Genomic DNA, 23,700 nt, shown 5'->3' on the forward strand with positions numbered 1-23,700 from the left:
TTGTGGCCATCTACAGCCAGTTAATTCTGCACCCTGTAGGCTCGCTGAGTGTGGGCTTTGTCAGGGTTGTCTAAATAAAGATCCACAACAGGTCATGGCTGGCTGATTGTGTGTGCTTGTTCTACTTTCAGAGGTCCTAAGAGGCATACTGCTATGGCTGCTGCATGTTTTGGTAGTGGCACTTCTAGAAAAATGTCTCCTTTGTGGAGAGAAGACAGTTATCTGGTGACCCCTGGTCCAGTTGGGGGTCCATCCAGGCTATAGAGATAAAAGCAGATCGTCAGCTGGCTGAAGCTTCAGTTTTGAATCATTTATTTTCTTGATGTGCCAGCTGTTGTCCACAGTTTGATCAACACCGTCCCGTATGTATCAGAGTGTCTGAAGCAGACACTGGGGGACATCCTCAGTAATAAATCTATCTCAGAACTTTGCATACTGTTGCATTGGCTATGCAGAAATACAGACAAACCCCTCACTGTCTGCAGCAACCAATTAGATCACATTTATCCAATTTTCTAATACAATGTTCCTTAACAATCTGATTGGCTGATGTAGCCAACAGAGACAGTTTATTATTCAGACACCTTAAGTCAGGGGTGCCCATTAGGTAGATCGCGATCGGCTCACTGACCTGTGTCCTGTCCTCCTGCGGTGCTCGTGGGCCTGAATGTGTCAGAAGCCGCAGACGGGAAGGAGAGAGGAGACTTGGGAAGCTGCTGCAGTGGAGGTAAGAAAAGACCAACAGGAGAAAGACAGCAGAGAACGTGAGAGAAAAGAGAGAGACACCAGAAAACGTGAGAGAAAAGAGAGAGACAGCAGAGAAAAGACAGCAGAGAGAGAGAAGAAATACAGCAGAGAAAGTGAGAGAAGAGACAGCAGATAGAAACAGGGAAGAGAGAGAGGAGAGAGCGCGAGGAGAGAGGGTCGGTTCACACCACAAAGTCTGCGTTCCTGAGTGTTCGGCCTCTAGAACGCACTGTAACGCAAGCTGGCCAGCTCCCTACCTTCAGGGGCGGGAGGGGGTGTGGCAGTGCATTGAATTCAATGACGACACGCCCCCCGCCCTCAGTGTGATCGCCCGCACTCGAAACGCAGGCACATTAATGCAGCATTTTTGCAGATCGTACTGGGCCGGGAACGCAAGCACTAATGTGTCTGCATTCCTGGTGCGGCGATTGCACTGGGGGCGTGGCTGCGGTGCCATTGACTTCAATGTACTGCCACGCTCCCTCCCGCCCCTGAATGCAGGTGTTTTTTCGTTGGTAGATCTCATTGAGCTCGTCATATGAAAAGTAGATCTCCAGATGAAAAATTGTGGGCACCCCTGCCTTACGTCCTACTGTAATTGAAAGGTGGACACTTGTTTGCAAACTGAACCAAAGCCACTGCATTATCAAGTCTTAACTGACACATACAGTTAAGTCACCTACTAGCAATCACCATTGTTTTCTGGACCTAAGGACACTGGGGGTTGTGAGGTTGTGGTCTGCCATCATGGCTGTAGATGTTGCCCCTTTTACTGAACACACACATAAGCATCCTTATTTCCAAAAAAGTGAAGATATTTTCCAAGATATAAGACCAATTAGATTTAAACATTACAGTCATTACTGAAATACAGATCCTTATCCTTATGTTAAAGCTTTGAAAATTGAGCCTTTCTTTTTTTTTTTACAGGAACAAATGTAGGCTCAAATGGCAGAATACAAGTAACATATACAAAACACATCTACACAAAATACACCCATTAAGAAAAAGTGAATTTTATTAATGGTATACAATTCAATGGACACTAAATCCTGTTTAAAAAACATAGACGCATGGGAAAACATTTATGTAGAAAAAAACGTCAGCCTTGCCGAGTTCTGAGGAACAGGAAATATATATTTGGTTCCAAACAATGGAAAAGTTACTGCTTAACAGAGGCAGTTGCAGAAAAATAATATATACACATTAAAGTGGCATGTGTCATTCCAATCCACCAAGTGCAAACTATTACCAGCCTTGTGAAAAAAATATTGTGCTGTGACTCCAATACCAGACTTTTCACATGCAGTAAACTAGTGATGGGGACCACCGGTGTGGGTATGAGCCACCCTAAATTCCTTGTAGATAGAAAATCTAGGTGAAACCCACATCTAACTCTCAGGCCATCTGTCTTGTCTACTTTGTGGATAGAAAGGTAAAAAAGTGAATAACGGGGTTATGGAAAAAATAACGTCAGAGGTGACTGACAAGTCCTCAATACTGTGTAATCCCTCCTCTCACTGGACTACAAAGATCACTATCATCAAATTATTGGTCAGCCTTTAGTAATGCCCCATAGTATTGCTGAAGATAAACGCTGCTGCATCATAGAATGGCTCTTTATCATGTTTTGCTGGTGGCAAATCTTTTCTTTCCACCTCCAGATGACTGGTGGGATATTCACTGGGCTGGAGCTCTGTGGAGATGATTGTAGAAGTACAAAGTTCTTTGTGTATCTCTATATTGAAGCACTGCAGTGGCGTATTACACTTATGCCGGTCATTGACTTTCCACACCTGCCGTGATGATGGAGATAAATTTAATAAGACTTTCATGCAGACATTACTTATAGAAAGCATCATCATATGTTCAATGATACCTAAGTAAACCTCACCTCCAGCTGTCATAACCAGGCACTGCAGGATGTCAGAGAGAGAAACAATTCCTTTTGCCACGTTATTATTATCCACTACAACCAGTCTGTGTACCTAAAGGGACAAATAAAAAATGTGTTTTAAAGCAAATAAAGCCACACCCCTTTCACTATGACACCCCATTCCAAAAAAGACCTATTGTGACCTCTATACATTGCCACCACACAGTTATGTGCTTTTTATTCCCTTAGCTTCTGTATGGGACAGAAGTGTGGGATCTACAGTATGTCACCTTATAAATGTAGTGGTGTTCTTGTACACACCATTGTTTGCAGCACGGTGGGAAAGTGCTAAAATTACTCCTCGCTTTCTGTCTTTGTGACAGGGATGGTTTAAAGCAGGGGCTCCAGTGTTTGTCCTACACATAGGATTGGTACATACTAGTGACATGTACCGATCCTCTGCCGCTCATCCACGCACAGGGGGGCTGCAACTTCTCTGGATCCCCCTGCTCTCCCGGGCAAAGGCAGCGAGGGATACGACGAGCTGCTGGGGGGCGGAGCCGCTGTGACAGAACGGCCGAGCAGTGAGGGGAGAGAATGGGCACCCCTGGTTTAAAAGGGACAGGAAGTAATGGGAAATCCCTCCAAAAGTGATACAGTTTTTATCAGAGTGTGGAAAAGTTAGAATTTCTGTAAGCATTTTTTTTTTAGCTTCCTGTCCAAGTGACTCCTGTTCCCCTTATGTTGTTTATCAACACAATAAAAAAAATGACTAGTGAAAAACTCAGCTGTCAAAGACGGCAACAAAAACCTGACAGAAGTTCTAATATAGATTACATATATTACCCTACAAAATAAATACAGATCTGAAATTTGCATTAGGTAAACTGTATAAATTGCATATGGTACATTTCTGAGAATTATTAGAAAAGATAGAACAAGTACAACTATAAATGTATTCTTCAAAGTGGGTTAAAGAAGAATACTATTCATATGCACAATCCGTGACATACCCAGTGTAATTTCCAGAGCTACCACATTACCTTCTATGCAACAAAAATAAATGTATGTTTATGTAGACAAGGTCGGCTTTCATAGTTCCATATCTCCCAACTATACGTAGACCATAAGAAAGAGGCACATTTTGGTGAGTAGGGTGACAGGAAAAGTGGGCACACCTATATTGTGCTGATAATTGGATGCAACTTGAAGGGACATGGCAAAATAGTCTGAGCATGCTCACAGTACGCACTCTACACATATGCTGCAGTACACGTAGAATACCCTACACATCAGGACAAGGGATCATTTTTAACAACAAACTCTTCCATTATATACACAGAGAATATAGACAGAGAGCTAACACTTAGTCTGATTTGTCATTTAGCAAACGTCATATTTTTTTAGTGCAAAACACAATTGTTTCCATTATACATTTTTAACATTTCTTAGTCTTATAATATGTTGTCAGTGTTCCCCGTGCAGCGTAAACTGCCCAAAGGTCCATCTATTATTATGTCAGAGATGCTTTTGAGCATGTACCCACTGGCTCTATAGCTCGAGAACTGAGCTTATTGGAGGAAAAAAAGCGTAGGGGGCAGGCACCACTGGCTCTGGAGATGGAGTGCCAGCTGTCAATCAGCCAGGGGGGTTGATCCCGACAATATTGTCAGGATCTTTCCTGGCTGCAGCTCGGCTCTGCACAGTGTACAGCAGCACGCTATATGCTGGCTTTGGGTCACATGAGTACATCGGTAAATGTGAACCAAAAGAAAAGTATAGCTAAACAAACTTTTGGCCATAGTTCTCCTTTAACCCACCAGATTGACAGTTAGTGCCAAACCACACAACCAGGTCACCTGATAGCTCTCAATCTCCTAAACTAACAGGCTCCTTTTTTTTTGCCTCTGCCAGACTAACAGCCACCCCTGCCTAAATCTACCCTGGACTTACAGCAATCCCTGCCTGGCTGCATTACCACCCGTCCAACGAAGGTACACACTTCTCATAGTTATAAACAAATCAATGAGTTTTGCACAAGGCAATCTAGCGATCAAACCTTTACTTTTATTGTACCTCCTTATTTTACATTCACTTTGTCTCCACTGTCCCTAAAAAAATATTGGTTTCTGCTGGTCACAGCACACTTCTGTGAAATAATTTTCTTTTACCTCTGCCTCAACAAGGCGGTTGATGATGGTTTCAAGGGTTTCATGTGGGTAACATTTTAGAACGCCTTCGAAGTAATGAGAGCGATGTCCAAGAGCCTTTGTTACAGTAATATCCAAATTATTGTATGTTTTCTCAGCTGCTAAATTCTAGAAATAACAAAAGAAAAGTTTAGATCTGTTGTATACTGAGATCTCCAGAACATGTGATGGTGACATACAAGTACTCACAATGACATCAAACTTGGAATAAATATCCACCACACGCCCTGTGAACACAAGAACAACCAACCAATGAAAAGCAGCCATAAATCTTTTTCATGTTATATAATAAAGATAAAAAGAATAAAATAGAACATACTTTGTTGATCACTAGGATGTATTCAATTTAATAGAGAACACTTTTTTTATTCTGTGTGTTCTATTTTAGGGATGCATTGTCTTGCTCTGCCATTGACAAACTCTGGTAAATACCACTCATCCATATAATTTCTCTAACCAAAGAGCTCTATAAGGGTGGAGAAAGTGAAGTTGTTGCCTGCAATGAACAGATGCTTCCTCAACTTCTCAAATCTGCTCTAGTAAAATTCAGTTTAGAATGTGATGTTCATTGTGCCACGCAACTCCTCATCTTATAACGTATATTCCTTTAACTGTTAATGAAGTATATGAACTTTACAAAGAGCAATACTGTTTTATTCATCAGTTATAACAAACGTGTGCAATAAAACAAGGACTTTGGAAGCACTAGTTTCTTCCAACAACATAAAGAACAAATTAAAAGAGGAAATATAGTAAATATATCTGTAGCAGGAGCATTAGACTGTAAGGCAAGGACTGAAGTCAATGGTTAACCATTCTCTGTAAAGTGCAGCTTGTTAATTAACCGTTTGAGTCCCAGGTACTGTTTTAAATTGATAAAGGTGGTACACCGCACTAGTAGTAGAACTAACAATAAATACATTCCTAAAGTGGGCAAGCTACAGTGCTAATATAGTGATAGTAGGTGAATAATGATACACCGGGACTAGGTTCAGGCACGTACTGCGGTTACCCCTGCAGGAAGTGTTAGTGGAGGTCATCAGTTCCGACTCCGCTCCTAAGAACCGGTCGACTGTTTGTTTGCTACATGCTTATACACTATGGCCATCTTGTGTTTCTTTTTATCCCTTATTAAACTTGATGTTATGTACTTTACTATTGGAGTTCTTTCTTTTTTGGGTACGGTGATGGTCCTGTGTGGCATCTTGGAGGAATAGCCTTTCCGTTTATCTGAGGATCGCTCATTATCTCCTTGTGTGTACCGCCTGCCATTCTGATTTATATGAATCAATGAGAGATCTGGATTTATTTGCCTAATATCTTGGAGGAATTGCTTGAAGGATCTTTTTGGACCAGATGATTTTATAAAGATCACTTATTATCCCCTTATAGATGCTGCTCACGATTTTGTTTTTTTCTTTATGAATTATTGATATTTTATTATTAGTCTGGAGAGTGGATTTTTTCATTTTTTTACACGAACACTGGATGATTTTTTTCACTTTATATGGACATTTATGAGAATTTTTATATTAATATGGACTATTAGTTTTGTTTTTTAGTTACACTACTTGGTTACACTGTTTCTTATGTTCTAGTGCGATTTCCTTTTGTAATATTTAATATTAGCACCATTTTATTTAGGATTATTTATTAGCATTTTTAGATTGGATTAATAGCGCGGTGTATTATTATTACCTATTATTCACCTATTCAACTGTTTTAAATTGGCACTAGAAGAATGGCATTGGGTGACAGCAGTTACGGAGGGTCTCAGCGGGGTTCTCCAGTGACTCCACCGTCTTTCAGTGACAGTCATAATCCACTACTAAACCTAGAAGCTGAATTCATCTGCTCCTGACCTTCTGATCCAGCTACAGACCTCTCAATAAGAGCATTGTGTAAGAAAGGAAGTGTATTTTGTTGCACCATTTCTTTTTAATATATACTAAGGAAATGAAAATACATGCATCAAAATCTGCTTTCAAACAAAAACCCTAACTAGCCTGAAAAAATCTAAAAAGTGAATACGCAAATGATAAAACCTATAAAGTGCAGAGCCGAGATTACTTTGAAATATAAGAAGAACAAATGCTCCGGGACTATGAGGGGTATAGTGAGGAAAAGGCTAAAGAACTGAAGTGGTTAACAGGAGGATGAAGTGTTGTTTATGTGGTATGTATAGAAAATATTGAAAACAAAAAATCTGTTGCGCTTGATAAACTTTACGCTATTTCTTCCTGTGTTCCTGTCATGCAGGAAATGTTACTAAAAGACTAAAGGCAGTCAATGTGCAGGACAACACGGAATGCCAGAGCAATAAGCTGCCTACAAGAAGGTGTCTCAAACAAAGGAAACTGTGAGCAAAGTATATTACGCTTTAACCTCTAAATAAATGAGTGACCCTTCTTTGGCTCCTATACGTTAGACTTAGAATCAATGAAGCAATGGTCTCGTCATAAACATTTCAAACTCGTTACCCAAAATTCACCAGACTGAACAATGACCAGTTATTCAGATTCTCTCCCTGCTGCTTATCACTTGGATTCTTTCTCATGGTGGTCACATCATTCTTGTCAGAGCGGAAGATTTCTGTCTGGTGAAAATGTTTTTCAGTCCTGTTTCACTAGCGCTGTTCCACCAGCAAGGTAGTACAGATACACTTTATTGCCAAAAGTATTGGGACGTCTACCTTTACACACACATGAACTTTAATGGCATCCCAGTCTTAGTCCATAGGGTACAATATTGAGTTGGCCCGCCCTTTGCAGCTATAACAACTTCAACTCTTCTGGGACGCGTCCACAAGGTTTAGGAGTGTGTCTATGGGAATGTTTGACCATTCTTCTAGAAGTGCATTTGTCAGGTCAGGTACTGATGTTGGACAAGGCGGCCTGGCTCGCAGTCTCCTCTCTAATTCATCCCAAAGGTGTTCTATAGGGTTGAGGTCAGGACTCTGTGCAGGCCAGTCAAGTTCCTCCACCCCAAGCTCGCTCATCCATGTCTTCACGGACCTTGATTTGTGCACTGTGCGCAGCCATGTTGGAACAGGAAGGGGCCATCCCCAAACTGTTCCCACAAAGATGGGAGCATGAAATTGTCCAAAATGTCTTGGTATACTGATGCCTTAAGAACCCCTGAAAAACAACTCCAGACCAGAATCCCCCCTCCACCAAACTTTACACTTGGCACAATGCAGTCAGGCAAGTACCATTCTCCTGGCAACTGCCAAACCCAGAAACGTCCATCAGACACAGATAAGCGTGATTTTTCACTCCAGAGAACACGTCTCCACTTCTCTAGAGCGCAGTAGCGGCGTGCTTTACACCACTGCATCCGACGCTTTACATTGCACTTGGTGATGTCAGACTTGGGTGCAGCTGCTCGGCCTTAGAAACCCATTCCATGAAGCTCTCTACACACTGTTGTTGTGCCAATCTGAAGGTCACACGAAGTTTGGAGGTCTGTAGCTATTGACTCTGCAGACAGTTGGTGACTTCTGCACACTAAATCCAATGATTTGGAGGGTGTCCCAATACTTTTGACAATATACATTATCTTAACAGAAAGTATTTCCTGGCATTACCCCCACCCTTAGTTTTACCAGAAAAGTTTAATGATACAATGCTGCATGACCGAGTAATTGGCATTCACACTATCACAGCACTGAAAACTGTCCTGCAAAGGAGGGTGGTGTAACATGTCAGTATTGAGGTCAAACATTTATCCCTTTTATATCATGTCAAATATACGATCAGAAGTGTTTTCAATTCGTTTTCTTTTTAGGCTATGATCATATATCCGCTTTTCCATACCCTATCTATGCATTTCTCTCTAGTACTGTATACAAAATTCCTAATACCTCTTTTAAACAAACAAAAAAACGCTGTGCTACTATAGGCAGCTATTGACTTTCCAGTTACAAATGCAAAAAAGGGCTAAAATAGGACAAAATGTATGTTTATTGGCATAGTCCACCTTATACAAAAAAATAAGGAAATGCACACACATTCATAAAAAAATATAAGTGTTTTTATTTATTTGCATTGAAGCCTGTAAAGCATTCCAACTGCTATCAGTGGATAATGGGTGCAATGCTCTGGCTCCTGCAAATTCCTCCTTCCAGCCTCTCGGCACCAAGGTGCAGAATTTCAGTTAAGGGAAGGGAGGAAATGTCAATGGACTACAAATGCAGTGATGTCACCAAACATGTACTCCATTGAGAACTACAGGTCCATCTGCTGCAGGTGGCAGTCGGGACTCGTAGTCTCTCCATTCACAGATCCTGTCAAAGGCTCTGCTCGCACATTCGCACCATATTCAGAATATTAGAGCAGTATGCGAGGAGAAAAACCCAGTGATTCAGCTAAGGGGGGCTGGGGATGTGACCATGTTTCGTATTAAACCCTAAATATGGGTGTAATATGAAACATGGTCTAAGAATAAAGTTAGCCTTTAACCCAAATTTTTTTTCCTTTTAGCTATAGGGAAGGGAAAGAATCAGGACCCCTGTCAGGATTTTATTGTTGTGGTTCCCCTCTGGGGAGATTTACCCACTCTATCAGGGTTAGAGTAATACAGTGAAGATTAAATATTCAGTATAGTAGTAAGTGATATATATGTATATTTACCAGAATCATCAACAACAGGTAGAGCAGACACACGGCGCTGAACAAAAATACCCAGTGCAACATAGACAGGAGTGTTGGGATGGACCATAGCGATGTTGTCGTATGTTCCAATCTTCAGCTGCTCTAGTGTTTGAGTCACAAACGCTGGCTTTTCCAGTTCAGACATCTGGAAATAAAAACAGAGATACGTGAAATATCGTAGCCTGGAAGATGGAAGGGGTAGCCATAGATAGAATGAGACTCACAAATAGTTTGAGGAACTTGAGAATCCTCTTGTGCGTTAATATATACAGCGTATTTCCAGATTCTGGAGAAATGACTGGCAGACGATGAATGCGGTTTTTAATCAGCGAGGAGACCGCATCGTACAGGCTGGAGAGCAAGCAAAAAAAAAAGCGTTATTTAACTATTGGAACCATAAGATGGACAAATCTTAAATGTGACCAGTACACACCTGGCACTGGGTGATATGCTGACCAAAGGCTTGAAAGAGTCTTGTAAATACACTTCTATAGGAAATAAAGAATTCAACAAGGTTTAGATCTCAAACAATCCCCTTCCACTATCTGATTACTTACTCTAGCCATATTTTTCACATAAGTAAAGGCAGATATTAATATTTCACTTGTAGGACGACAACTTACCTCTCCAAGTCTCTATCTTATGTTCTTCCAACTCGTAAATTTGCACCTGATAACACACAGGAAGCAAAGTAAAACTTTAACAGGTCATCAATAGTAAAGTTTATTATAAACTACTCCTGCCAGCCATCTCAGATCAATGAGAAAAAAACCCCGGAAAAGCAGCCAGAAATCGTTTTCATGTGACAGAAATGCAATACTGTTTTATTCATTAGGTATGAGAAACCAGTACAGGTGAACATCTAAGAAACAAGATTTTTGTTTGCACATGACTGGATGATGTCAGCAGAGCTTCCCCTCGTTCACTAAACAAAGGGAAAATTCCCCTGCAAAGTGAACTGCCTATTTTCCTTTAGTAAATCAACCCCACGGACCCAACTGGCACATTTTTTGAGCTATACAGGTGGGGATAATTGCAGGTGAATACGTTCCTACACATAGAAATTTTATGGCAATGCACTGTGTGGCTATAGAATCTAGAAGATCCGGAAGTAGATTCCTTGATGCGTCATTTATTGGTTAAACAAACAATTTAGGAATAGTTCTGAGAGAATTACACCTTTGTGATGGCTTTCTGTGAGGTTGTACCTCTCACTCTCACTCTCCTACTGGAGGTCTTTGTGTGATAAGAAAACCTGACAGGTGATATTTCAATGTTGGGTGAACTTAGCTTTTAGAAGTGGCATAGACATGAAAACTGGGTAGAGCATAATGTGGCAAGAGAGGAAGATTAAAGTAAAAGATGCATTACATTATCATGTCTTAGAGAAGTTGGCAATGAAAGAGGATATGATGATGATGATGATGAAACTTGGGAGATATGCTGAAATGTATTTAGAAATCATGTAGCTGTTGCAAGTATGGTTGCTGTAAAGATGGACTTTGATTGAGGAGCATAACAATAGGCCTTTGTGAAGACATAAAGGGATAAACTGTTGAAAAAGACATGACTGGACAATACATGTGAACGTGTCTAGTGATCGCTGTGGCAATGCAAGCAGATTCATCCAACTTGTAGTGCCAACATTATCCTACATGCTGTGGAGTAATGAGACTGCCATATTATCCCAGCTAACGCCCACCTCATAGTTAGAATATTTTGCTTCATCACTGTGATGGCAGTGTGCCTTGTTTAACCACTTGATGATTGGGGTGTTTACACCCTCTTCCTGTCCAGGCCAGTTTTCAGTATTCACTGCTGCAGTACTTTGACTGATGTTTATTCCGTCATGCAACGCTGCGCTGAAATTTTATACCATTTTTGGGGACAGATAGAGCTTTCTTTTGGATGTATATAATCACCACCACTACGTTTTTAAAAATTATTTTTTACTATATAACAAAAAAAAAAAAAACACGAACATTTTGAAGAAAAGAAAACAAAAAACTTTTCCCTAAGTTATGTTATTAAACATTATTACCCCAATTTTTGGTAAAATATAAAAGACGAGGTCACGTCAGGTAAATAGACACCAAACATATCAAGCCTTAAAATTGAGCACGCCCCCGAAATCGCAAAAAAAACCTACCAACCTACCAAAATTTCCCGCTCATGCATGCCGCCTAGCGGCGGGCACGAGCGGGGTGGGAAAGGACGTTTAAAAACGCCCACCTGCATTCAAGAAGCCGCCGTCCGGCTGTTTAATTACAACTGCCGGACGGCAGGTAGTTAATACTGAAATAAAAAGAATGATAATTATGGGGTAAAACAATCGTCTCCATTGTTTTTTTAAACTAGAGCACGATATTTTCTAAAACATTAGACAGAAAAAACCTTTTATGTCCTTAAAAAAAACAACTATTGTTGATAAGGTTGCAGTCAAATTATCTGACACATACTAACCTGCTAAATGTGGCCTGTGCTTCTAGACAATGACCCCTGGTAATGAAGGGGCTTAATCAAACAAAGGACTATTGTCAGAAGTTTATATGTAATTCAGGCCATAAACTATCCAGTATACCAGTGTCTAAAATGTTCCAGCACTTGGTGACATGTAACCCAATAGTTGTAAGAAGATGGGTGGTGACTGAATACAGGCGGCCTCTACCCTAAACTGCTAATAGGTTTTGTGAGGTCATAATTAAAGGGAACCTGTGCTGGGAAAAACAAGGAAGCAGATATTAAAGGAGAACTATGAGATGAGTGATTTTCACTCACCTCATAGTTCTATCCGACCTGTGACACTGAGACTGTCACAGGTCGGCTCAGTAGATCGGGAAGTGAGCGAACACATACCGGCGTTCGCTCACTTCTCGATCCTGTCACGGCAGAGGGGAGGGGCTGGATTCCCCCCTCCGATCCTCCAGCGCTGACTGGCGGAACGGACGGGGGAGGGGGCGGGTACAGCTGGCTCTGCCTCTAGATAGGCAGAACCAGGTGTCAGTCACGCAGCTGGGCGGATCCAGACATAATTGTCGGGATGCGTTCCGGCTGCAGCGCCTCAGTATACCGTGAGTTGCAGCTCGCGGTATACTGAGCTTAGGGTGACGGGAGGACGCTAGTTTGTGTCCTCCCGTTACCCTAAGGAGAACTATGGGGGAAAGCCCTAACCCCATAGTTCTCCTTTAAGGATCTCCCTCTGGAAATGCTAGTTGTGTGGCTTTCTTGCTGGTTTAATGACTTTAAAAACTTCTGATTCATTGACCTGGAACAAGCAAGCAGCCATTGAAGTCAGCACATCTAATCTGTGTGCCTTTTTCAGATCAGTAACTCAGAAAGTACCAAAGCTATTACATTACATTGACAGCCAGGCCTCTCACGTTTTCATGTTAGCCCTGAAATATCGCTCAGTACAGCGCTGCATGACGGAATAAATGTCAGTTAAAGTACCGCAGCGCTGAATACTGAAAAATGGCCTGGATGGGAAGGGGGTTTAACACCGCTGTCAACTGGTTAAATAAATATCTTCAGTAAAATCATGGAATACACTTACCAGAGAAGACTTGTAGTATCGATGGAGTATATTTATGAAGTCTGTGATGGTAAGCATGCCTATAAAAGGAAGGAAAACAAGATGTCAAATTAAAGTTTGGTTTTCTGAAGTAATTATTTCCAAGTCTCTGTGACCTACCTACAAAACTCTGTGTCTTGCTGTCCCACAAAGGTGCTGCTCTTACCCCATTACTGACCAGAGCAAAGAAGGCTTTCTTTACCTGAAAGTCAAAGTCTAATTAAATAGGTGTCTGAAAGCACACATACTCATGGAGGCAGATACATGATTTGTCTGGTCTTCTTACCTGAAGAGATGTATCAAACACTACAAGTTTTGAGCTGATGGGGACAAGGTCATAACATTTATGATTCTTCATAAACGTTGTGTAAACTCCACTCTCTGATTCTGAGAAGACAAAATGGAGCCAAAAGGAAAGCTAAACATTATAACCATAAAGGATGAATAAACAATGATAAGGACAAAATGTTATCACAATGTTCTTACCTTCTACTGGGGAACCACATTTTCCTTCTACACTAGGTTCAATCACAACGGATCCCTGAAATACAGGAGGATATAAAAATGTTGATTTCAGTTACTAAGAAGCTGACTCCTGAGAACGACCATACTCTTGGAGTGATCCAAAATGAGAGAATACATATGAAAAGTTCTGACATACAGAAATAAAGCCCTGAAGGATTCTACCGCTTATCCTCTCCATCCGAAACATAAAAATATCTGATTGGAAATGTAAAATTCATGTACACAAACAGAAATACGATAGCTGACCACATTCTAAAAACATTAGTTGCCTAGATCTTGAGTACATTTGAGTGCCATACCTAGAAAAAGCACATTCCAAACAATTGTTATCTGCTAATAAACCAGTACCCCTGCATGGATTGTTACTTACAAATGCCTTTAACCCCTTCGTGACTGACGACGTACAGTGTACGTCGCCAGCATCGGGGCTGTTTAAACAGACTCCCGGCGACTTTTGCCGCCGGGACTCTGTAAACCTTTTTGCCCATAGTTCTCTTCAGGGTCACAGAAGGACATATACTGATGTCCTCCGGTGACCCAAAACGCACCATATAGCGGGCTATTTTCCCGCTATATGCTGAGAGCGCACAGCCGCACCGCAGTCGGGATGGATCCACACAATACTGTCGAGATCCATAGACAGCTGTGCCTGCCCCACCCCCCATCTGTTCCAGAGCTTGGGGCGAATCCCTGCGAGGAGCGGTGACTGACAGTTGCCGCTCTCTGCAGGGAGAGGATTGGGAAGTCAGCGATCGGTGGTATGTGTTCACCGACTTCCCGATCAATAGAGCCGACCTGCGACAGCTTCAATGTCACAGGTCAGCTTAAATTATGGGGATGTGTGTTTTTCACTCATAATTCTCTTTTGAATACATTTTTGTCTCAGTTAAAATGAGGATTTCTACCCTCACCCTGCAGTGCACTATGCTTGCAGAGCTGAGTAACAGCCACACCCTTGTCCAGCCCAAACATCCTCACACAGAGTGGTACTGCAGAGAAGTAAGAGCAAGTAGTGATTACTCTGGTAACTACTGAACTGTGCAGTCATATTAAGACTCTGTCCACACATCTGCTATAGTGGAGGGAAGGCATAAAAATAGAGGAGAATGCTAGTGCAGTGACTATCTAGTTCTGTTACTTCAACATGGCTATAACTATATGATACATCCAAGCAAGAAGAAAATAATTCTAAGCTTAATTGTGAACTTTCCTCCTGCTAGTTTGAGGTCATGTCACTGTGTTCTTGAGCTCATCTTCATATTGAAAATACTGTCCTCCTGAAGCTTTCTCACACACCCTGTGTTCTCAGGCTTTTGCATTCCAATACAACTACATGGGAATTCAAAACTTAATGAAGTAGGTTAAAGGCAGGCTAAAGATGTCAGAACAATCTCAGAAGTGTTGCAAACTGATGCCATCAACACAAGCACAAAGCTCATTGACACAGGCCCTAATGAAAGTTTTATCTCTCAAGCCTTGCACCATTTATGTTGCCAATTCCTGAACTCTAACTCAGGCACCAAATCGCCATGCCAACTAGAAATTGCATCCTGGCGCCTGGGCTTTTGTCTACCGTTCACTGCTTACACCATGGGCGAGGAATTCCTATTGCCCAACACCCCAGACATGCCCCCCTCCGATCCCTGCTGCTCTCCCCGCCTGCATCAGCTCTGCCCCCCTCCCCTCCAATCAATGCTGCTCTCCCTCCCTCTCCCAGGGGCAGCGGGGAATGGAGGGGACACAGACTGCTGCAGCCAGCACCCAGCGGGGAGGAGAAAGCGCTGCCAGTTGTTGTGACGCTGCATTCCCCCCCCTGCACCCGCTCTTCGGAACAACTGCTGCTGGTAAAACGCTAGCAACAAGTCTCCCATCCAGTGGCTGGGAGCAATAGCCAGCCTGCTATTGGCTGTTTTAAACTGTAGTAGCCAGCAGCCTGGCTATTGCACCCTCCCACAGCCTGCTGTCAATGCTCTCTTTCAGTTCCCACCTCTGCTGACTAACAGCAGGCAGGTGTAATAATAGCCAGCCTACCATTGCAATTTGAATTTGGCCAATAACAGGCTGGCTATTGCTCACAGCTGTGTTTACATTCAGCTGTCACTCCCCAGCTATAGCTATTGAAGTGGAAGGGGTGACACTAGCGGGTCTACCTTATGTCTTTTTACCAGAAAGTGACACTGTATTCCAAACCATGCTGTTTTGGGTCCAGCAAGCTTTGGGCCTTTTCGTAAAATCATTAGCTTTATTTCTCATTTAGCAAGGTGCAGAAGCCCTTGTGTAAAACAACATTTACCTTAGCAGACTATCGTTTGGGACTAAAACAGTGACAATTTTTGGTGACCTCCCTCCCATACAGGTGATAGAATGTCTAGCCCCTTCAGGGGGGAGTTCTGTAGCACAATGAGAGGCAAGAACAGCAACAAGGGGAAAATAGCATGAACACAACTGGAAGTAAATACAATAACTTAAAGGGTAATGTGTCATTCTACTCTCAAACCAAAATGTCTACTTTATTTCTGGGGTGCTTCCAGATTTTCAGTATAATTAACAGCATTTCAGACTGAGACATTGAACACCATGAAGAATCTACTTTGTCAGTAGCTGCTACACTTCTGTATTCTGTTTTTCTTCAGTGTCCCTGTATAAATCTTGCCTGGATTATTTTCAAGCCATCTGTCAATTAATCCCTTGGTTCCTTATCTGTCCTTTCTGCAGTCTGCTCTTCACTTTGCGGCTTAGTTTCCCTTCCTGTGATAGCTATAGTGTCACATAGAAACAAATTGTATTGGCGCTGCCAGGGACTTAGGACCCGGTCCACATAGAGCTGCCCCTTCACTTCCCAGCCTTGCCTCAAGCCCACTGCATATATCCAAACAACCTGCTGATGGGACGCTCCAAAGCATTAGTGATATCTACCAATGTATCTATGCCTTGTCTTATACAACGTCCATGTATTCTATTGCTGCCCTAAAGCACCACTTTTACTGAACAAGTAGTGGATGCTTGGAAGACATCCAGCAGAGGTAATGAGTCAATCAACAGTAAACACATTTAAACATGTTTGGGATATACATACAATCTATACTCAGACAAAAAGGTAAAAAGAAGAAACATTAAAAAAAAAACCCTAATGTTAAAAAACTATCTGATATTTTATGAACATCGCCCTCTTTGTTTCTTTAAAGTAAACCTTTTATTTGCTAGCCGCAAAAAGGTCACACAGAATTAGAAATGACCTATGGATTGAGCCAGCTAAACTACATACCAATCAGACTAAAGATGGCAAGCCATGAAACCGTAAAGTTCAGAGGTTATTAAAATGGAGGAGGGACAAAAAAAAAGACACACCCCTGTAAGTAAATTTAAACATGCCTGGGATAAACATAAGTCTATACTCAAACAAAAAGGACCTACAGAATAGAGGTGATCAACCACATGACTGCAAGAGACACCACGACTCCCTGAATCTTCATATGTTCACATTCTTCAATCAAGGCTACATGTAGATGACACAAAAAGGTCCCTTTAGGGGCAAACCATCCAAATAATGGCCTACCAAAATGGAAGCCTTTACCTGGAAACATTTTGAGCCAATTTTGTTCTTTGCTGAGGGCTCATTCACACCATGCCCAGATCAGATGTGGTACGTTACATTTTTCTTCCGCACCAAAAATGCATTTGTATGTGATGTTTGGGCTCTGTTCACACTGGTCCAGTCCGTTCCAGTGCAGGAAAATAAATTGCTGCATGTCACATTTTTCCTGCACTGGAACGCACCGAAACACATCACAAACACACCGCACCGGAACACAACAGAAGCTGTGACACGGAGCAGGAAGAGATTTGCACAATGACATTACCCCCCCAAAAAAACGCACCGCAGGACATTTGCAGATACGTGTGCAGATCTGGTCCGGACATGGTGTGACAGGGCCCTAAATGTACAAATTTTTCAAAAAGTTAACTTTTTGTAGAAAATCTTTAAAAAGTAACATTGTCACAAAGTGTTCTACATTTTTTTTAAAATCAGCACTGCAGATGCAATTCAAACTCAACATCTCTAACTGAAGACCTGATCCGGCACTCTTGTGATTCCACAGTGAGCACAAAAGCATCATGGGAATTCCACATCATTGGAAGGAGATCTGTACCCGAGTGTACAATGCAGATGCACAAAGTGGTAGGGGACAAGAGGAGCATTGTGGACGGGCACAGTGAGTGGACTTTCAAAGCCCAAAGGTTATAAATAGAAATCCCCTGCCCGCCATATGTTGGCCGAATGACGACTGGATGGCATTTTTGGCACCCGATGGAAATTTTCATATAGCTGGGCGGATGCTTTATAAATCATCTCCTAAGTATTGGGTGGAAAACAAATTCCACCAGCCTTCTAAAGCCACTGGCTGATAGACGAAGGAATGTTTATGGGAGGGTTTAATTATAGCAGGTAACGATTTTGCTGAAATCGGCTATAATAAGAAGCCTTGAGCTCCAATGTGAAATATTCATAGGCAGAATTTCAGATTTAACCAACAAAAATATAAAAGAAAAATATTTTATTGAAGTTCAGGAATAAAAAAAAAAATCCTTCTTTGTTCTCTTTAAAATGCAATAGGCTACTGCTAGACAGCAGACTAAAGGAGAGGGAAACTTACTCACCTGTGGAAAAGTTTTCTAGAATAATCAATGCAGCTGTAAACTATAATAATGAGTAACCAAGCGCACGTATCAACAGGTTACACAACCAAATATGAGATTGCGATAAGGCAGTCCACTCCCAGGTGCCTTTCATACCGCCTGCAGCTGGTTACCATACAATACTGTCTTCACATGTCTCCATGCTTGTGTATTTAAAGTGACATTAAAGGCTAAAGTCCCCCCCCACAGTGCTAAAGTAAGCACTTACCTTAAATAATGTCTCTTAATCCAATCTTATTCTTTCCTGTCGTTTTTAGCTGTCCCTCCAGCGTGTCTCTGATCCAGCGCCGACTCCTCTGTCCTCTTCTCTCAAATCCCACAGTGTCTGTGCGGGTGCACGCTGCTCCATAGACTTACCTTGTGTTTCTCCTCCTCTCCCGGCCGAACATCTGAACTGCGCATGCGCCCGCCCGAGAAATTTTGTGATTTTCGTACAGGAGCGCGCGGCGGAGATACAGGTAAGTATTAACCCTGTCAAAAAGTTTTCTTTTTTTAATCGTTTTGCATATATCTACTGCTTAGTAGCAGTAGATATATGCAAAAACTAATGAGGGTTTAATAACCCTTTAATGTATCTAAAAAGGCATGACGAGCTATGTACCATCCTTCTAAATGAACCCGTCATCTTCAATGCAAAGCCTTTTTTACACTGACATTGACTAACCTGTGCTCATAGGACACATCTAAATATATATACATCCATGTGATGTCCGGTATAGTGTAATTCACACGGTGCGTTCAGTTTGGCGTTGCACAGAGAAAATAGAACTATGTAGAACCAGGGACAGATTAGATACTCTCAATGATGCATGTAAACGCATGTCAGGCAGGTACATCCTCATGCACAAGAACTTGATCTGGAAAGCATAAAGTTTGTTAATACTTCAGAGATCATTTCTCCTGCGCTTAATTAACCTAAACGTGGGAGTGCTGATGTGAATGTAGCCTAAGGGCCCATTCACACCCTTCTTACCATTGTGTTGTTTCAGGAACACTTATTACTACAATGCACATTAAGTGTGTAATCATGTTGTGGTGCCATCTATTGTCACGGACACCCCCGACACACATCTGCAAGACTCAGTAATGCATTACCATGTGTAATGGTGCATTGATTTGGAGAAAATAGAGCATTCATCCATTCTGGCGTATTGGCAACTCATTCATTTGAATGAGCGTCCTAACATAGCGCACATAATGGGGAAAAATCAATCAAAACTGGAGCAGACAGATTCTGGGGCAGTTGCTCATAGTAACCAATCAACTTCTATCTTCAGTTTGTTCATTTAAGCTGTGAAAATGAGAGAAGCGGATTGGTTGCTCCAGATTCTGTCTGCTCCAGTTCTAATAAAAATTCCCCTCATGTGCCCACAAACTGGAATGGACGTGTGAAGGAACAGAATTGTACATTGCTTATTTATTCTGTGCACGTTAACCAGCAGCTGTGAGAATCAGGCTGAATGTTCTTAGCGTCATGTCTCATCTGGTCGAATGTTCTTCAGTGGGGAAAATACCACATTAAAGGAGAACTATGGGGTCAGCGTTCTCCCGTCACCCAAAGCTCAGTATACCGCGAGCTACAGCTTGCGGTATACTGAGACGCCGCAGCCGGAACGGATCCCGACAATACTGTCTGGATCCACCCAGCTGCGTGATTGACAGCTGCCTCTGCCTATCCAGAGGCAGATCCAGCTGTGCCCGCCCCCGTACGCTTCGCAAGTCAGCACTGGAGGATCGGAGAGAGGGGGAAACCTGCAGGGAGCCGTGAGTGACAGTCACAGCTCTCTGCAGGGATAGATCGAGAAGTGAGTGAGCGACGGTATGTGTTCACTCACTTCCCAATCTACTGAGCCGACTTGTGACAGTTTCATAATTCTCCTTTAAATCTCCATTAGATGGAGCTGAAGAGCACAGGAAATAAATGCACCTTAGTAAGGAGATACAATTCAAGAGAACACCGGTGATCGATCAAAACTACGAACTTATCGAGTTGTGGGACCGCATTACTTCCGGTTTCCTCAGAACTATGAGGTTTTTACACAAAACATGTTGTGCACGAGCGCCATCCACGGCATTGCCCTATAGACATAGACCACAGCAATAAAGTAATAAAATGATGTAGGATGACAGTAAGCCAGCGCGTTCTTTATCTCAGGTGCCCCACTCAAGCGGCGGCCATATTGAGTGGGGCACCGGAGATAAAGAACGTGCTGGCTTACCGTCATCCTACATCATTTTATTACTTTATTGCTGTGGTCTATGTCTATAGGGCAATGCCGTGGATGGCGCTCGTGCACAACATGTTTTGTGTAAAAACCTCGTAGTTCTGAGGAAACCGGAAGTAATGCGGTCCCACAACTCGATAAGTTCGCACTTTCGACACATCACCGGCAAGAATGAGCCCATAAATGTAAGCACTGCTACCAATGTGTACATTTGTATGACCACTCATAAGAGAAAATTTTAATTTTGTCCCATTCTTCCAACAGCTGGTATACTCGCCCAGAAGAATAATAATGCAGCTCACTGAATCAAAATGCTGTGCAAATGGTTTATAAATAGAGCCCTTCATGTGCGCTGGTTTCCCCCATAAGACATAACATAGAAAAGGTAATGGGTGGAAGCCGCTGTATAACACGTCCTCCCTATTCCCTTCTAATCACCAGAGCCTGTCCACATGCTAATTACAAGGGATGGGGCACTGCTGATATGTGAACGTAGCCGACAAGGGCTGGACACCTCAGGGGAAGCCGCCCACAGCCTCCCTCTTCCCCCCGGGATGTGACCCAAGCAGACCGATACCTGAGCGGATCCCCCACCCATAGAAAACCTCTGTGGTCACTAGGCCGCCTCTGTACAATCTGTATGAGGAGCAGTGACCGATCAGCCCCGTCACAGCGAACAGACAACTTCCCCCTGACCCAGCTCAGTGACATCTCTCACCGTCTCCATCGCGGCCTCTTCATCGGTGAGGATACTCTGCGCTACTTCCGCCCTTGCCGGCTGAGTGAATTTCCGCCCATCGCCTACCTCACTTCCTGCGGCAGATTCTATAACCGATGCTTCCGGATTCGCCATCTTGGTTGGGGAAGAGTTTGTGCTTACATCATAAACTGACACTAGGGGAAATAAGCGTAGGGCTGATAAAGGGATTACAGATTTGTCAGCACATTTAAACCTTCCACAGAACGCTGAAGAGCTGTGCCTTATCCTAAAGGAGAAGTGTATGATTAGACACCCAAACACGTTCCCTCCCTGCACTATAATCTTTTTAGTTATAAAATATTTACCTTCAGCACAGAAGTCACTGCACAGCCAGACAACTATCAGGTTTCCATAGAAACATCCTTTTTTAAAGTAGACACATGTACCATATAGCCCCATAGGTAAGTTGCAGTTGATTACTCTCAACCTGTAAGCAGACATCCCAACCTGCAAAACCTTATTTCAGGGAGCTGCTGTCCAAAAGAGGGAGACTCCCTGAACATCAGGGAGACTTGAGATCCCTGTGTAAGTTGTCAGGAAAGGTAGAAATGCTGTATAGCCTATGGGGGGTTCAGGGTGCATGTGCCACAATGAAGACAACCCAGCACTCACAATTCTATAAAAACCATGATTGCAGCTGGCTTGGGGCATAAACAGCGGCTTCTGCATCAGAAGTTGAAGGTCCAAAAAGATAGAGGGCTGGGAGGGAATATATGTATTTATGTGTAGCCAGGCATGGGCAGCTCCAGCCCTCTAGATGTTCATTACAAATCCCAACATGCCTCTGGGAGTCATGCCCGTAACTGTCAATCTTGCAATGCCTCACAGGACTTGTAGTTCCACAACAGCTGGGGGGCCGGAGTTGTCCACCCCTGCTTTTGGGGCCATTCAGTAGTATCTGGCTCATTGTGGTGTGTTGTGTTGCACGTAAACATGTACTGTGTAAATGCACCACAATGGACCTAAAATCAGACCTGCACTCTTTCCTCCCCAACGCACCGCTTGGTAGTCCATTACAATGGGCTGCAATACAGGAGCACTGATGTGCAATTGAGAATGGATGGCACTGCAATGCACTGTCAAACATCCATTGTAGTAATCACAACATGCAAGTCTGAACAGGCCCTTAAATGATAAAAATATATCAAATGGATGTTGCTGAAATAGGCAATATTACCATTCAATAATATAAAACACATGTGCAGCATGTACAGGGGCTGGTGTAGTATTAAAGGAAACATGTCATTAGAGAAACATGGAGGCCACTATTGCTGACTGCATCTCCTGAAAATGCTAGTTGTCTGGCTGTCATTCTAAACCTTTTCCTTCAATACTTTCAGGTCTTTTCACTAAAAAGGTGAAGAAGAGTTTGTAGAAGGCAGGAGAAGTGAACAATCTAGGACAACATAGCTGATTTGGCAAAATTCTCCAATTCAGCAGCTTCCTGTTGTCCTAGATTGTTCACTTCTCCTGCCTTCTCTAAACGCTTCACCCTTTTGTGAATAACCCGGTTTGAGTCAATGGCAGGGGTTCCACTGCTCGTTTTCCACAAGTAATCTGCACAGCTGTATAGACACCCAGATCACTTTGAGCAGACTGCTTGCTTGAACCGAGAGCTCATTTGGGCAGGGTCTTCCTCACCTACTGTTTCTGTAGGTCAATGATGCCTGTCAGTGTTTCTTACTTGTCTAAACGATTGTACAGTGCTGCAGAATATGTGGGCGCTATATAAATTGTAATTGTATGTGGATTACAATGGGGCTATTTGATCAGCCAAGTGTTTGGAGCTAGTTGCTGCAAACACTTGGCTGATCAAATAAAAACCAAAAAACATAAAAGCCAATTTTATTACTGTATATGCAGCCTGACTGCATTGGAGTAATACATTAGGAGAGGTCCAAATGGGCTTGAAATGAAGTACTACACTGGTGGGGCATTGAAGTATCAACTGCTTGTTGTCTGTTCAGTATTCTGTTCCCTGGCCGTGTGTGCAAAGGTTGCTCAGATTTTAGGTGTGTACAAAGAACAAGATGTGTTTAGGGAGTCATCAAGCACTCATGAACATCTGAAATATGATCACTGGGCAACACAGAGACTTCTCACCCCTCCGCCCCCGTTTCTTCCACAATGACAAAAACTTTAAATATACGGTATATAAAAATAGGCAGTTTTAAAACAGCTCAAAGTATTTAAAATGCATTTTATTTGTCCTTTAAAAACAAACCAAAAGAAGCAATTAAGCTCTTCTTACTTGCCTCTTTCACATAAATTATATACATTTCAAAATTATATTCAATACAAAACATGCCACGTACAAGTTTTTATTTTCATTTTTTTTAAAAAAGGAATAATTTTATGTTTTCTACGAAGGACAAATCTTCTGTACAGAATCCTCACCGCACAAATTACAGCTCCCTATGGAATCTCGTCAATACA

At 42.3% G+C, this 23,700-nt stretch overlaps 2 protein-coding genes across 2 annotated transcripts in view; both read right to left on the bottom strand.

Moving 5' to 3' along the window:
- Positions 1 to 1,747: 1,747 nt before the first annotated feature.
- Positions 1,748 to 21,279, bottom strand: PRKAG1 (protein kinase AMP-activated non-catalytic subunit gamma 1). Its single transcript, XM_018561877.1, has 13 exons — positions 21,207 to 21,279; positions 13,543 to 13,599; positions 13,343 to 13,443; positions 13,177 to 13,258; positions 13,039 to 13,097; positions 10,109 to 10,154; positions 9,919 to 9,973; positions 9,710 to 9,836; positions 9,465 to 9,630; positions 5,023 to 5,060; positions 4,795 to 4,941; positions 2,642 to 2,735; positions 1,748 to 2,543 (listed from the first exon to the last, which is right to left on the bottom strand). Exons 1-13 carry the CDS (start codon positions 21,229 to 21,231, stop codon positions 2,527 to 2,529), a joined length of 1,014 nt encoding a protein of 337 aa, XP_018417379.1. The 5' UTR covers positions 21,232 to 21,279; the 3' UTR covers positions 1,748 to 2,526.
- A 2,165-nt stretch (positions 21,280 to 23,444) lies between these two features.
- Positions 23,445 to 23,700, bottom strand: part of KMT2D (lysine methyltransferase 2D) — an 84,270-nt gene continuing 84,014 nt past the window's right edge. Inside the window, exon 51 of the mRNA XM_018561875.1 lies at positions 23,445 to 23,700. This exon is cut by the window's right edge and continues 2,442 nt beyond it. The gene's annotated coding sequence lies outside the window, so the exon portion shown is untranslated.

The sequence above is a fragment of the Nanorana parkeri genome, unplaced genomic scaffold (assembly GCF_000935625.1).
Source record: "Nanorana parkeri isolate BGI_ZX_2015 unplaced genomic scaffold, ASM93562v1 scaffold549, whole genome shotgun sequence".
Taxonomy (NCBI): domain Eukaryota; kingdom Metazoa; phylum Chordata; class Amphibia; order Anura; family Dicroglossidae; genus Nanorana; species Nanorana parkeri.

Coding starts and splice junctions, on each gene's coding strand:
- PRKAG1 (XM_018561877.1), bottom strand. CDS start 21,231: ATGGAGACGGTGAGAGATGTCACTG. Junction 10,155..13,038: donor GATACTACAAGTCTTCTCTG/GTAAGTGTATTC, acceptor GTGTGTTATCAG/GTGCAAATTTACGAGTTGGA. Junction 4,942..5,022: donor ATTCCAAGTTTGATGTCATT/GTGAGTACTTGT, acceptor TGTTATTTCTAG/AATTTAGCAGCTGAGAAAAC.